At 44.3% G+C, this 15,981-nt stretch overlaps 1 protein-coding gene across 1 annotated transcript; it reads left to right on the forward strand.

Annotated features, from left to right (window-relative positions):
* Window positions 1-703: 703 nt before the first annotated feature.
* LOC125544321 (ribokinase-like) lies at window positions 704-10,802 on the forward strand. Its single transcript, XM_048707961.1, has 5 exons — window positions 704-1,358; window positions 6,868-7,053; window positions 9,786-9,981; window positions 10,069-10,209; window positions 10,604-10,802. Exons 1-4 carry the CDS (start codon window positions 756-758, stop codon window positions 10,167-10,169), a joined length of 1,086 nt encoding a protein of 361 aa, XP_048563918.1. The 5' UTR covers window positions 704-755; the 3' UTR covers window positions 10,170-10,209; window positions 10,604-10,802.
* Window positions 10,803-15,981: the final 5,179 nt, after the last annotated feature.

A 15,981-nucleotide genomic window follows, 5' to 3' on the forward strand; every position in this document is an offset into this window, starting at 1 on the left:
TCCGGCGACGAGCTCACGGTGTCGTCGCCACGCTCGCCCACGCCGGAGACGACGAACCACCTCGGCAGCGACAGTGAACCAGGGGAGAAGGGAGAAGCAGGGGAGTGGCTCGGGTGGGCTCGGTCGAAGCGGTTGGGCTCGATCCGACCAGGTGGCTCGATCGATCCGACCAGGTGGGGGATGTTTTAATAACTGGCTGTTTTGCAAAAAAGACCTGCATGCATGCGTATTCGAGCGAGCTGGGCACATGTGGCAGTCAGTGCACATTTGACATCGGTTGACTCGGGCCAGATCAGCACATACGTACACAAAACCGTATATTGGACTGTAGATGACCCTTTAGAGTAAGTTTGGTGACTATATTGCGGGTATTTGTAATCACAAGGACTAAAGCTAACGCCAACGCAAGTAAATGGACCTGTAGTGGTTTTTTCTCAATTTATAATTATACCTATTCACTCCTCTTTAGGTTTTATGTGTATCCTTCCACAAAGTACGTCGCGTTGCAAGGAGAAGGAACATTGCGTCACGTTACAAGAATTTTTTTATTGAAAATTCTTCATCCGCGTCAGTTATTCTGAACTGAGGGAGCTGTATTTTTTTTCCAACAAAGTACTCCATCTAGCAATTCGGAAAGAGAAGCAATCTGATCCAAACAATAATCTGCCAAGTCATCGTCGTTATCTCACGGTAATCTCAACTGAAACAACTCCTCTCTAGACACTGCTGTTGACTCCGCCGTTTTCTCAACCCACATGGCTCTCGAAGCGCGCCTCCGCCTCCCGCTCGCCGGGCCAACTCCGGCCACCGCTTTCCTCTCAGGATCCAACCCCAAACCCAGTCACATATCCTTCTCCCTCAAACCCGCCTCCACTTCTCTCTCCGCCGCCAATGCGCCGCCGCCCATCGTCGTCGTGGGCTCCGCCAACGCGGACATCTACGTCGAGGTCGACCGTCTCCCTCTTGTCGGCGAGACGGTTGCCGCGAGTGCCGGTCACAGCCTCGCCGGCGGGAAGGGCGCCAATCAAGCTGCCTGCGGGGGGCGGCTTGCGCTGGGGCCCACCTACCTCGTGGCGCGCGTGGGGGACGACGCCAACGGGCGCCTCCTCGAGGGGGCACTCGCGGACGCCGGCGGCGTCCGCCTCGACCGCGTCGCTCGCGCCCCCGGCGCGCCCTCGGGGCACGCTGTTGTCATGCTCATGCCCGACGGGCAGAACTCCATCATCATCGTTGGCGGCGCCAACATGGAGGGCTGGGCACCGGAGGTCGACCAGGAGGACCTGGACCTGATCCGGCAGGCCGGCGTGCTACTGCTGCAACGGGAGATACCCGATTGGGTCAACATTCAGGTCGCTCAGGTAGTTGCTCTAGCCCTTTCCGCTTATATACCCACTTTTGAGGTCACATTAGATTGAATTTTATGGTTCCTAAAAAAGATGAATTTTATGAGGGTTGGAATTCTTTCTCTGATAATGAAGACATGATTCAATTGAAGTTCTATTCTTTTTGTGCATTTGGGTAATTGCTTTCACTTAGTATTTGGTTGATTACTACTCCTATAGTCCCTCTGGAGATTTGCTAATGGCTTCTGGCTTGGCAATGTAAGGACACACGAGGAGAAAAAATATTGTGGTTGTTAACTTAGATTATTGGGAATGTTAAAAAAAATCTGACGTCAGATTTTTAAGCATGGCAAATTATGTTGTCGCGAGGATGACAATTTCCTGTAGCAAGTATGGCAAATCTTGGCAAAAAACTGAACATTGCAAGGATTTGCCATGCTTGCTAAGGGAAATTGCCATCCTTGCGACAACATAATTTGCCATCTCAGGTGTTCGATTTGCTATGCTAGAAAATCTGACGTTTGATTTGTAGAGAAATCCTAGATTATTTTGTATTTATTGCATTAGCACAGATCAGTAGCTTGTGCTGCTGTGAAGCAATAATTCATGTGTCGAATGTTCTTAATTAGTTGGAATTAGCCCTTTTGATTTAGTTAGACCTGTGAATGTTTTGATGTGTTCTCTTCTTTGGTTTGCGATTCTGATCCGGTGCCTTCAACTGGACCAAAGGAGCAACGATACTAATTTGTGATACATCATGAACATGACTTAGATATTCCCTGAGTGGAATATACAGTCTCTTTTATTTGCCAAATGTAGTGGCCAGCATATTTTCAAATACGGTAATTTGTGCAAAAATGATGGAACAAGATATAAAAATAAAGAACTTTAGGTCTCTTAAAGGTTGTGGGATTTTCATAGGAATATTGCAGGATTTTAATCCTTAGGAATTTCTCCAATAACGGCCATCTGGATCATAGGATTGAGGTTCTCAAAATTCGATGAAATGCAATCTAATCCCCCCTTCCATATGAATCTTAACATGAGCACAAACGTCATTTTATTTTTCCTTTCAGAAGTCCAATGCTCTCTCGCTACATTCCTCCAAAATTCTCGTGTTACTTTCCTTTACACCATCCAAAGGGGCATTACGTGGAAAATTTCTGTGTCCTGGGATCTTGTAGAAATCCATAACACATGACATCTTAATCCTGTGTTTCTCCTATTCTTATGTTTTCTAATTCCTTTGATCCAAATAGGCCTTCTAACACTATTAGTTAGTTTGATTCAAAAGATGATTAGCAAATGAATGACAGAAGTGGAAGCAAATCATAGGAAATAATTTCTGACAAGTGACACAGTTAACGATATTTAGAAAGAAACAGTTGACAGTGACGCCGCAGGGCTGGTCAAATGTGTGTCACTCCATGACCCATGCTCTCAAGCGTAACTACTCTACTACCTCTCTCCTAGAACGGGATAGAAAATGTGAGACTGGGTAGTCTCATTAACTAACAAAATGAAAATATGACAAGGTTAAGGGAAAAAATAAGTAAAAGCATTGAATGGTTCCTCGTAACCATGGGGTGAACATGGCTATGGTACAACTATTAAGGGAATATATATGATAACGTGAAATAAAAGTTTATTGTTGTAATAAACTAATAGCACAGATGGAAACCATAAGGTTATTTTCGTTCTGTTATTGTTGGGTATGATTTCTAAGATTTTCCAGTCCACACTTTCTCCTCAATCCTCGTTTAAAGGCCACTAAGAGTAGTTCCACACTAGAGCACTTGGCATGGGTACTCGCACATACACCCTCCGTCCGGAAATACTTGTCCAAGGAATGGATGTATCTAGATGTATTTTAGTTCTAGATACATCCATTTGTATCCATTTCTACGACAAGTATTTCCGGACGGAGGGAGTACTTTACTAGCACCGTGGTGTTGCCATCTCTTGTTTCGTTTGTGAATATTTCATTAGTTGAACAATTAGACTGGTCATGTCTGCGAAACTATTTCATTTTATTTTCGTCTATTGCAATGGTGTTTGGTTCCAGTCTGCAAGTCGGTATGAAAAAGAAAAGATGTTGATGAAGTGGTGGCCATTGTTGAAGAAGAGAGAAGTTGCAGTCCGGTAAGTTGCGTCACCGGAGGCAGCCAGCGTGACAAGATGAACAGGTGGTCGTCTGCGTGTCTCGTTCGTGTAAAGAGTCGGATGTTTGGATTAGGGGGTGAATGTTGGAGTAATCCAAACTGAAATTGTTCTAGTGCTAGTCCCGTTAGGATTAGTACTAGGATGCGACCAACGTGGCCGTATAATTAGATTAGGAAAAATACTAAGTTGAGTCCGGCTAGGACTTGGGCCTAGCTATCTAGCTGCGTTGGTACGAGTAGTACTAGGTCTTCTTTAGGTATATGTGTCAGGAGTATACCTAAGTCCAACGCAGCTAGATAGCTAGGCCCAAGTCCTAGCCGGACTCAACTTAGTATTTTTCCTAATCTAATTATACGGCCACGTTGGTCACATCCTAGTACTAATCCTAACGGGACTAGCACTAGAACAACTTCAGTTTGGATTACTCCAACAAATGGCGTCCACGTAGTACCACATCTATTGTTAATGGGTTGGGTGCTACAAATGTTACCAAACATCAACCCTAGGTACACAGACTCTGCGCGTGTGGCCTTGTAGGGGCTCACCGCACGAGGCATCTACTGAGGAGCATTTCGGGGCAGAATGTTGCCAAGGTCGTCATCCCTTTAGTAGTGTGTGTAGGGGGGAGGGGGTTGGGGTTACGCCCAACCCTTAGTGATGCACTGCCAATTTACCTCGAGTTAGATTAGCAAATAATACATGTTGGCCCGAATAGTAGCACTTCCGGGTTAACGCTTCTGAAATGAAGCTAGGGCTAAAACTCAAAACAATTGCTACACATGGGTGTGTGCCCCAGAGTGGATTGAGGTCTTAGTGAATTTGGCCTATAGGGCATTTTACACTAAATCTCGTAAAAAAATGAAGGTGCTTGCTGTCCAATGCCCACCTTTTTCGCTTAAGTGAATTTGTGTTGTGCTCTTGTCTTGCTGAACAGCTGAAATTACTACTCCCTCCGTCCGGAAATACTTGTCGAAGAAATGGGTAAAAATGGATGTATCTAGAACTAAAATGCGTCTAGATACATCCATTTCTCCGACAAGTATTTCCGGACGGAGGGAGTACTAAAATTAGTATTTATTTTATGTTTGAAATTTTTGGTCGGAATGAACCTTATATTGATGCTCATTTACATTGCTCCTGATATCAAATGATTTTAGAGCAACATAGTTTCATGCATGTTTGTTTGAAATGACCAGCGTATAAGTTAGGATAGATCAGGGACTAGAATATTTGGCCTACCTGTGAGCTCTTTCGGTCTGGCCCACCTGGCCTACCAGCGTAGAAGTTAGGATATATCAGCGTATAAGTTAATTGAGCTGATATTTGGCCTACCTGTGAGCTCTTTAAGTCTGACCCAGCTACAATCAGCGTCTGCCACATGAGGCTCATGCTTCTAATCTGGATTATGAACAGATAGTCCGCTCTAGCTACTTTATAATTTGTGGTTCGTCCATACAGGAGGACCTTCATTTCCTCTTTGACAGCTGCAGTCCTGTGTTACTTAAACACCTAACGGTTCAGCAAGGGCAATCACATTGCCATCCACGACTTCATTGTTCCTTTTGTTGATCTGTTATGGACATCACTTTTTTTTTCTCGAATGCGCAGGAGAGCTGTGCATGATTATATTAAGAAGACAACCATGCTACATAAGCCCTCGCCGAACAAAACTAGAGTACGGCCATCGACCAAATAAACACTCACGGTCATATGCTACTAAGGCCTTTGGCCCCCGCCATAGCATCTCTAATGTCTTGCATGAGAATGTGTGTGTTGGTGTTGTTCTTGAACAAAAAAGGAAACAGTTTCAGCCTGAAATCTTTATTCATTGGTTAGAATTTACAGTATGTTGCTGCGTGTTAGTGCTTATTTACCTTTCCATGGCCTGGAGGTGCCAAAGGCCTATTTTTGTTTGACCCACTGATTACTTGGTCTGACCCACAACAAGAGCTAAGGGCCAGTTCTTTTGAGGTGCAGCTTATGCATAAGCTGCGATGGGAATAAGCCTCACAGAAGCTGCCTTGGAAATAAGTCCATGAGAATAAGCCATCCAGTTCTTTTGGGCTTTTGGCTTATTTTCACAATAAGCTGAAATAAGCTGCAAAAGAACTGGCCCTAAATGCCATCCTGGACTAGGTTTGTGGTCAGCTCAGACCCTCTGACATAACAAGTTTTTGAAGTGGAATCAGAGGAAAGTGGAAGCTTAACTCAGTGTGATTTTTTAATTCCACGCGGCCCTTTGTACCGACTTATGCATACGGTGTTTTACAATATTTACTTTGGCCCTAAACCATTCAGCCGGCTCTGGTTTTTGCTAATTAGAGGTTGTGGGCAAGTGGAAGGAGCATCCAAATATCTAATCTGTTTCACAGAACTCCATAGAGACAAAAGAGCTAAGGCTTGCGGCTGTAAGAAGAACCAATATCTCATCAATAAGGGTTCGATACTAATCTGGCCATGGAGAGGACAGCTAACTATCATGTGAAGGTAGCAAATTTTGGAGAAACTTAGTTGTGTGTATCTGTTATAATGGGAAATGTGTAGTCTTTGAATTTTTACTTTGTATTTCTTCCCATATTGGAAGGCAGTCTTCTAATTGCGTTCAGTAGAACCTTGACGCGTGGCTTACGTGCTGTCCAAGTTATGCAACTGGATATGTAGCTTTTAGGTATTGTCTAATATATATCTGCTAAGGAGTAGGTGGCCTATGTTATTGGAATTCAAAAGAAACTACAGTCATGTATTGTGACTTCAGATATAAAATGAAGCAGCTTGTCATTTGTTTGAGTTGCTTCCATTTCAGTCTGAACTCTGAATGTAATGGTCCCTTTGTCTGTGTGATTGAGTCCTCGGAGAAAAGCCTCCAGGAAAAGAGTTAGTGTCGCAGATGGAAGGATAGTTTTATTTCTAGTTCTTGATACCTCGAGCGTGATTCCATGCAGGTTTATGTGATTGCAAAATCTCATTAAATGCGTGATAATGCGTTCTGTCTTTTCTAGCTAATGATCTTAAAGATTCCATTCAGATCAATTACCCTGTTTGCCAAATAGTATTAGTATTTCATGTTGACATCCTTATATAACTGAATTTTTAAGGTTGTGCCAGAGCAAGTCTAGTCTTGATTATGGTTTTTATCTGTTGTGTATCTATACAACTGTGTAAAGTAGATTGGAAATGCAGGAACCACCTTGTGTCTTTCCCTTTTATTCATGTTAAGATTACAGGGGTTCTTTTGTGGAAAATTTCAAACTTTTGTAAAATAGGTTGTTGGAAATGCAGGAACCACCTTGTGTCTTTGCATTTTATGCATGCTAAGATTTGAGGGGTTCTTCTGTAACAAAATTTCAAACTTTTGTTTCAGGCGGCAAAAGGTGCAGGTGTGCCTGTTATTTTAGATGCAGGTGGGATGGATGCTCCTGTCCCCAGAGAACTACTCGAACTGGTGGACATTTTTAGTCCAAATGAAACAGAGCTAGCACGTTTGACTGGGATGCCTACCGAGACTTTTGAACAAATCAGCCAGGCTGCAGGAGCATGCCATAAAATGGTGAGTTGTCTAAATCAGTTTTTTTATGTAGTTTGTTTCTCTGCATTTCTTCTATATTCAATTATAACTTCTAAGTTTGGCAACGAAGTTTTTAGAGAACCATGGTAATTGAAAACCACAGTATTCAGATGTGCACACAACGAATACTACAGTTTCTTGAAACCATGGTTTTTCTCAGTTTTAGCAAAACTACCTAGGTGTTTGGCTGGTGTTGCTATACTACAGACCGATTGTAACGCTGGGTGACATCTGAAACTCACTGAGCTACATGACCTAACGGCCGCCGGGTGCATGCAGCTTCTACGCACAAGGTCAGCTCGTCCGCACCTATGTAGCACATTTGCGTACTGCTATGCTAACTAGGCAGGCGCAAGAAACAGATCGATCAGCCGGCCTTCAATGGCTGGATTAATTTAACCATGGGGTGCATGATTAATCAAGAGCCTGTGGCAACTTAAGTTCATTAATCAACTAGATTGAAGTAATACAATCCTAGGAGCGTGTTGCTATCATATGTCTATACGTGCATGTACTCTTGGAGGCGGACCAAAATTCTTTGTGCGTGTATGATGCGCCATTTATACTGAATCAGCTACCTAGCATATATATCCGGTTGCATACAAGTGTTCTTCTAAAGGACCAATCGATCTAATCAGTGCGCTACTAGTCCGAAATTAATCGACAGCTAAGGACTCCATGGAGAAGCGTGCAAGATCACTAGAAACTAATCAGTGTTGTAATCCCATGCAGCGGCGTCATATCTAATATATATGCCACCCCTTGTAGCAGTCTTGCAATCAGACTGGACAGATGGAGGAAAATTAGGAGACGATCACAGCTAATATTCTTATCTCAACGTAGATGGCAACGTCAAGTGCACTTTCTCTCTGTTCTGTTTAGAAAAAAGAGGTCTAGACCACTTTTTCAAATACTTTGAAAATACCACAGTTTTTATAATACTCTCTCCGTTTTTATTTACTCTGCATATTAGAGTTGACTGAAGTCAAACGTCGTAAAGTTTGACCAAGTTTGTAGAAAACAATATAGACATTTATCATAATAAATCTATACGATGTGAAAGTACATTCAATAATAAATCTAATGTTGTTGATTTGTTATTGTATATCTTAATATTTTTGTTTATAAACTTGGTCAAAGTTTGTAAAGATTGACTTTGACCAAAGCTAATATGCGAACTAAATAAAAACAGAGGGAGTATTATGGTTTACAAAACTTCAGTTTTTGTTGAAGCCAAACTCATCAAAGTATTCAAAACCAAGTTTTTTTTTCCAGAAACCACGGTATTCTAGAAAAACTACAAAAATACTTTGCATCCAAACGCACCCCTAATTGTTGCTCTTTTGTTTCTTTTGATTAGCCATGACTAGATCCTAATATCTTTATTTAAGAAACTTCAATTAATGATGTTGTGTTATGGCATTTATCTGATAATAGCCATCTCTAAAGAATGTGTTCCTTTCCTTCCATTCTCCCTTCGCGTAGGTCTGTGCACGTGTGTTTCCCGTACACCTATTAGGAGTGTTGACTCTTACTGTTCTATACAAGTTTTCAAGTTAACACTCCTATGTGCTGTCCAAGTCTGCGTACAAGTGAAATTTGCGATTTGCAAAACTGTACAAACTTTGGATCTTTAGTTCCTACCCGCAAATCGGCTGCTAGTTACACAAATTATTATAATTCAGCAAGCTCCTGTAGTCATTTATAGTTTTGTACACTTTGGCTACTCTGTGATAGTGGTCCAACAAGTACTTTTCGTGAATGGCAGTGGGGAGCTGCTTGAAGCGAATTACAAATTAAGTACACAGGAAAGAGTAATCAGTTAAATTTCTTGTGCTCAGCGACGTGTTGGAGGGGGCATGGCCCTCCCTGGTAGGCCCTAAGCATGAGGAACGGCCCTAAGCTATGTAGTTGTAATAATTCTTGCATGTGTACAAGAAAACAGATTTTTTGTATCTCTAACAAACCGGCAGAGCGTACGTATGCTATTTTGATTTGAATGCCAATCCCATGGCAGTGGCTTGTAGATAACATTGGTAGCGCAATCTGAAAAATAACAACAGCATCTGATCACAGAATGGCCATTCGCCAAAAGTTCAGAATGTGTTCATAATCAAGGTTGGCCCATGAAATCTTTGTGCTTAATTCACTGGAAAATCGGAAAAGCAATATCTGATGTTTTTTGTTTGATGCTGTCTGGTCTGATGCCATAGCATAGATAAGTCTAATTGCTTCTTGTGTGTCCATAGCCACAATTTTATGGCAGGCAGTGTATTTGTCAGGATATTGAAGTAAGAAAAGAAGTGTAGCGCATAATTGATATATTTTCCTCTTTTTACAGTCACAAAGCGATGAAGTTGCAGACGTCTGTGTTGTTATATGTTGATAGCATTTGCCCCTATTCCCACTTCATGGCTTTCCATTACCATGTTTCAACAGTATATGGGCTTCATATTCCACTTTAAGCTGCCAGTACGAGGATTTGATTTACAACTAATTGTTTTCCTGTCAATTCCCTGTTTTTGTTTACCTTATATTGTGGTTTCTTTACGATAACATGTTCAAATTGTACTCTTTTGTTTGCTATAAAGGCTAGCAGTTTCCACTTGATATATTCCATCGGCGAGATGCATTGCTATTTAAATCTTCTACGGAAGCTCTGAATGCATTGAACCTTATGGTAGGAGGACATTGATGCTATTTCCTGCATGCAGGGTGTGAAAGAAGTTTTGGTTAAACTTGGGTCACAAGGATCTGCTCTGTTTGTGGAGGGAGAGGAGCCAATTAGGCAGGCGATAATACCCGCCACAGAAGTAGTAGACACCACCGGCGCTGGTGACACCTTCACCTCAGCTTTTGCTGTAGCTCTGGTGGAGGGGAAGCCCAAGAAAGAGTGCATGCGATTTGCTGGTACTAAAAGCACCCTCCAGTCAAATTGTTGGTTCTGATCTATTGTTGACATGTTGATTTGAGTTTCTTCTTCTTCTTGCATTTCAGCTGCCGCTGCCTCACTGTGTGTTGGAGTGAAGGGAGCCATTCCCAGCATGCCTGACAGGGAAACCGTGATGAGCCTTCTAGAATCTGTGCAAGCTGAATAACCGGAGAAACGGTGACTTTACCCTATTCATCAGCAATAATGTGAGCTGTTAAGCTTCAATCTCCTCTTTCGGTTCATTTATTTCGGGTATCTATATATATTTGTAGCCCCGTAAGTTATGGTAGAGGAAATAAGAGAAAATGCCATTCCTCGCGCCGCCCTCCGTAGAAACAGAAACACTGGTTCAGGAGTTCTAGGTCTGCTGTTTTTATAGCCATTCCCTGTTGCTATGCCATAGCTTTTTCTATTGTTATTAGGCATCGCCCGTTATCCTTCTCGACCTAATTTTTTCCCGTTGTTAGAAGTCATTAAACTTCACAAAACCGCCATGCCCTGAATGCAGGAATTGCTTTTGCTGTGAAACACTGGTGACGGTGAAGGGGGTTAGTAAGGTATCACTGTCTGGCTCAAATCTAACAAGCATTCCTTTGGCAGGATCGGCTAAACATCCGACGGAGCTCCCCCGGAACCCTCGTGTGCTGCCCCCGGCCCAGTAACGTGCTAGTTAGTGGTGGTCTCTAAATGGAAACGCATTTTCCGGGGCCTATGCCGAGCAAATCCCGCACCCTCGAAATAAAAAAGGACACCTGAATGGTTTCACTTCAGAGAGATAGAATGAGCAGTTTCAGGTTTGGCCTGGCGCTGATGAGCTTTCCGAACTCCGACGGCGACTCCGGCACGGGTCAATTCATGATCTTATTGTTAAGCCGGGCCGATGTTAACCGCTCGCTGCTATCGACGGCCATCATCCGTCTTTTTCGATCCAGTCGTGGCCCGCTGCCGATCGCCGTCGCGCAGGCCCATCGGCGCGGTTCACTCCCTCTCACCGCCAACGGTGAAAGATCTCGCCGCTGCACCGTCGCTGCCGGAGAAACGACGCATGGCTCGACTGATTGACTGCTCCTAGCTAGTAAGATCGTCCAGAATCCAGTAGCCCAGCAACGTTTTTGCAGCTTCCGGGGGATCTGATCGTATCTGATGACGTACGCGTCGTCCGTCCGTCGAATCGGACGTTCGATGTGCCTCGCCGTACCCGTACGACGCCGACGGCCGGCATTTTCTCGACGAGCCCACCGACAGCAAACGTTCCTCACGGCCTTCTGTTTTTCCTCCTCCTCCTCCCAACTTCCTTCCCTTGTCTCGCTTTCCGGGAGTATTCCCGGAACGACCGTCCCTGGGAGGGAGATAATAATAATATGTTTGTGTTTGTGGCTACTGCTGTGACGGAGCCATCGCACGGCCGCTCGCCATTAAGCTCGTCCGGGACGGTACCGCGGCTGATGGCGTCGTGGTGGTGGCGGAGGCGGCGGCGGCCACTTTGAGTCTTCCTCAAGGCTGCAACCTGAAACGAAACCAACGGATGGATGGGTGGATGGCTGGATCGCTCAACAAAGGCGACGTCGCTTTCGCAGATGGCTTAGCAATCCAGCTTCCTCTCGCTATGCAACACCGTCCGAATAGTTAATGCACGTGTCTTGTCACGTCTAATGAATCATATATATATATATATATATATACGCAAAGCTACCACACACACACATGCTTCCGTGCCGCGATCACATACATACCTCTGCAGCAGTAGCAGCACGAGAGTAGGAGTAGTACTATACGGGTGACCAAGGGGAAAGACATACTTGACCGTAGCAGAGATGTATGTAGGTCCATCTCGATCTTCTCGGATATCGATCCCACTGGCATTTTCTCTTCTTTTTGCATGACTCAGGGCAGAGTCAGAGTCAGATTGGCCGGGCCGGTCAAGAAGTGCGATGCGAGACCGACCTTCCTTTCTAGCAGAGCAGCCGCCGGCCATGTCGTTTGGAAGTATGCAGCGGGGCGATGGCCGGAGTTATAACGGTGGCCTTGACTTCCCTTGCGTTCAAAGCTACTCCTACATGCCTCTGTCCAACCAGTTTGTTCAAGCTAAGCCAATCAATGCACGACGTGACGCCTGCGGTCCATCCTGCCTGCTCCCTTTTTTATACTGTACCCCTCAAATAATTCTCAACTTACCCCCATACAGTTCCGTTACACACGCAGGAAATGTATAGTCGGTTTCGCTTTGCGTATACGATCTCTGTACGATAGTAAAATCCTGCATCCAATATTGATCTGCCCACTTGATCCAAGGCTGATGGACTAGTGTTGTACGCCCATCGTCTGAAAATTCGTCGTACGTGTAGCGGGGCTCATGGTCATGGACAAAAGAAGACCAAGATAACTCGCAATTTAGCTAGTCCCAAGATTCAAGTATTTGATCAACAGTCAGAGCATATTACTTTGGAAAAGTACATAATAGTGAATGGTATTGAGCGAATGTTTCCTGGGAGTGGTTTTTAGGAAAGGCTCTTTTGAGAGTCCAATCCCGTGCGCAAATCTCAAAGCGATCACAACATAGCAATCCCCGTTCGCTTTCATGCCTCCTCCTGAGCGAACGATGTAAACCTTCTCTCTCATGCACCCTCCCTAACGAATGATGCCGTGTGTAGCATGGCACTCCCCTAACTATGAGTATTATGTCAATTACTGGAATCATTATGACAACTTCTCTGCGTAGCATGACAATTTCTGAACATGTGCGCAACTTTCCCTTTTCTTAGCCTGCCAATTCTCTCTTTGCAGCATGGCAAAACCCTGAAACGCATGGCAATTTTCTCTGTTACAACGTGGCAAATCCCTAAAACGTATGACAATTCGTTCTGCTATAATATGTCAATTATCACGGCAAATCTATCTGCCATAGCATGGCAAATCTCTCTATTATAGCATGCCAATTCCTAAACATTCCCTGGGAGTGATCTCTTGAGGAACACTCTTTGATCGAATGAGCCTCCCAGAGTGAAAGATCGTTCGCGCCAGGGAGGGCACGTTAGAATCACAAAAGTAATACCATTGTTTTTGTTTTTTCCACGGTACTAATTTCCCATCGCCGTTTAGTTACTTTTGTATCAGAACACCTGCATTTTATTTGTCGGTTCTGGTCAAGCTTGAATGGTATCTTATAAATATAAAAAAAACAGGAGGAATACAAATTAATCCTAATTAAAATTGTGAAATTCTTTAGCCAAGAACTGATCAAAGCAGTACAGCTAGTGCTCACCAAATTAATACTATATATACACCTTTCTCCGGTGAGTATTATATTATGTTACTGTATGTGCTCCTGCTCAAGTTGGACATCAAGAAGGCTTTTGATTCAGTTAGATGGGAATATTTTCTCGACCTATTACAGAGGAGAGGTTTTCCTTTGAGGTTTCGTGAGTGGATCACGGCCCTTCTTCGGACATCTACATCGAGGGTTCTTCTCAATGGTGTTCCTGGCAATCCTATCCAGCATGGGCAGGGCCTCCGGCAGGGGGACCCAGTGTCTCCCCTTCTGTTTGTCCTTGCTATTAACCCCCTTCAGCAAATCTTGGACGTGGCAACAGAGAATGGAGACCTACACAGATTACGTGGCCGTGGTGCCCGCCTTCGCACCTCCCTATACGCGGACGACGCTGCCATATTCTTGGTGCCTATCAAGGAGGATGTGGATATGCTTGCCACCATACTTCAAAGCTTTGGAAACGTCACCGGCCTAGTTACGAACATTAACAAGAGTTTGGTGGCCCCTATTAGATGCTCCAATGTCGACCTTGACATGATTCTGGGTGCCTTCCCAGCGGTCAGAGCTTAGTTCCCCTTGCGATACCTCGGCCTTCCGCTATCCATTCATCGTTTGCGGGTTGTCGACTTCCAGCATTTGTTTGATAAGATTGCTGGAAAGATCATGATTGGCCAGGGAAAGTACATTACGATGGCTGGGAGGAGCATGTGGGTAAAGTCAGTTATCACTTCGCAGGCCATCCACCACCTCACTTCGCTTGTGGTGCCCAAAGGAATGATGGCATCCATCGTCAAGCTGCAGCGGGCTTTTCTTTGGGGAGACACGGATAAAGTTTCTGGAGGCAAATGTAAGATAAGATGGGAGAAAGTTTGTATGCCCAAGGACATGGGCGGCCTAGGCATCCTGGACATGGAAAAATTCGAACGTGCCTTACGGCTCAGATGGCTTTGGTTGGTTTGGAAGGATGCGGAAAGAGCTTGGGTTGATTTGGGGCATCCGTGCGATGAAGAGGAAATGGCGTTATTTTATGAGTGCACTTCCATCACTGTTGGCAACGGGCAAAGGGCCTCTTTCTGGCACTCCCCTTGGTTTGGGGGTCGCAAGCCTAAAGACATTGCTCCCTCCATTTTTGCAATTCCCAAACACAAGAATGACACCATCCATAGGGCTTTGGATCTCAACAAGTGGATTGCCAACATCAACACAAATTCTGGGCTCACAATTCAGCACATCCTTGAATACTATGAGCTTTGGGTTGGATTACGAGAGGTCTTCCTTGATGAGGGGGTGGATGATGATATTGTTTGGAAGCTTTCGCCTTCCGGTGAGTACACGACATCGTCGGCTTACAAAGCTCAACTCGACGACTCCACTGCATCGAAAATGAAGTCTGCAGTGTGAAACAATTGGGCGCCGCCAAAGCACAAATTCTTTGCTTGGCTTATCATTCAAGACTGTGTTTGGACGGCGGACAGGCTTCAACGAAGAGGATGGCCAAATTGCGGCCTATGCCAGTTATGCAAGAGGGAGCCAGAGATGGCGGCACACATCATCTTCCGCTGTCGATACACGGTACGCATTTGGACGGAGATCAAGACTTGGATGGGTTTGACCGGTGTGGACATCACCGACTGGAGTAACTTCAATAGCGTCAACGATTGGTGGCATCACATGGTAGGCGTCAATGGTAATGTGAGAAAGGGCCTCGTGTCTCTCATCATGTTGGTTTCTTGGAAGATTTGGAACGAGCGGAATGCCAGAGTATTTAGGATGGTGTCCTCCATGCCAAATGTAATCACGTCTAGAATCAAGGTGGAGGTCAGACTTTGGGGGTTGGCAGGGGCCAAACGTCTGAATTCTTTTATGCTACGAGAGTAGGCTTATCGGTTTCGGGGCGTCTATGGGCGGTCGGTCATGTAATTCAAAACTATTCTTAATTAATGAGATGAGGTAAAATTTTTGCCTCCGTTTTAAAAAAATGTTACTGTATGTTGTATTGGTGTTGACGTACACGTCTATTGGATGTGGACTTTGAACACGAGTCTACGCCGTAGAATTTATATTTTGTGCCGGAGAAAAAGAAACGCTCCATCGATCGCGGCATGCAAGTTGGTGCACACCTTGCACCTTGGCCTTTAATGCTTTTGACCTTCTAGACTAGTAGCTAGTCCGGTTCTGGTAGCTATCAGCAGTTCAGCACTGCCCAATGTTGCGTCCCAGGACTTCCAACCTGATTAACCTGCTGGACCATGTCTAAACATATTATAATACTACCCAAAAAAAAGCATTCATCAAACCCCAAAAGGGCAAAAGTAATACTACCATGAATTATGCATATACTGTTAGTTTCTCTTGCCTTCACAACACCAGTTCATCGATCAACAAGTCCGGAATGGAAAACGTAGGAAGTTAACAAAGCTTAATCAGTGACACTTATTTTGAGACGGAGAAAGTATTAGTTTGTCTTGGCCTCACAATACCAGTTCATCAATCAACGCGTCCGAAATGGAAGAGAAAGGAAGTTAACCAAGCTAGACAGATTCAAGAACAGTGCATATCACATGTATGATCTCATTGCTCCGAAGAGCGCTGCAATTGCACTCTCTCGTAGTACAAGAGGTACATACAAATGAATGAGGATATGGATGTAACTGGTCCACCATCTTCTTGATTGACTGGCTGGGAGTAAAACAAAGGCAGGGAGCGATCA

This window comes from Triticum urartu, chromosome 3 (assembly GCF_003073215.2).
Source record: "Triticum urartu cultivar G1812 chromosome 3, Tu2.1, whole genome shotgun sequence".
In the NCBI taxonomy this organism is placed as follows: domain Eukaryota; kingdom Viridiplantae; phylum Streptophyta; class Magnoliopsida; order Poales; family Poaceae; genus Triticum; species Triticum urartu.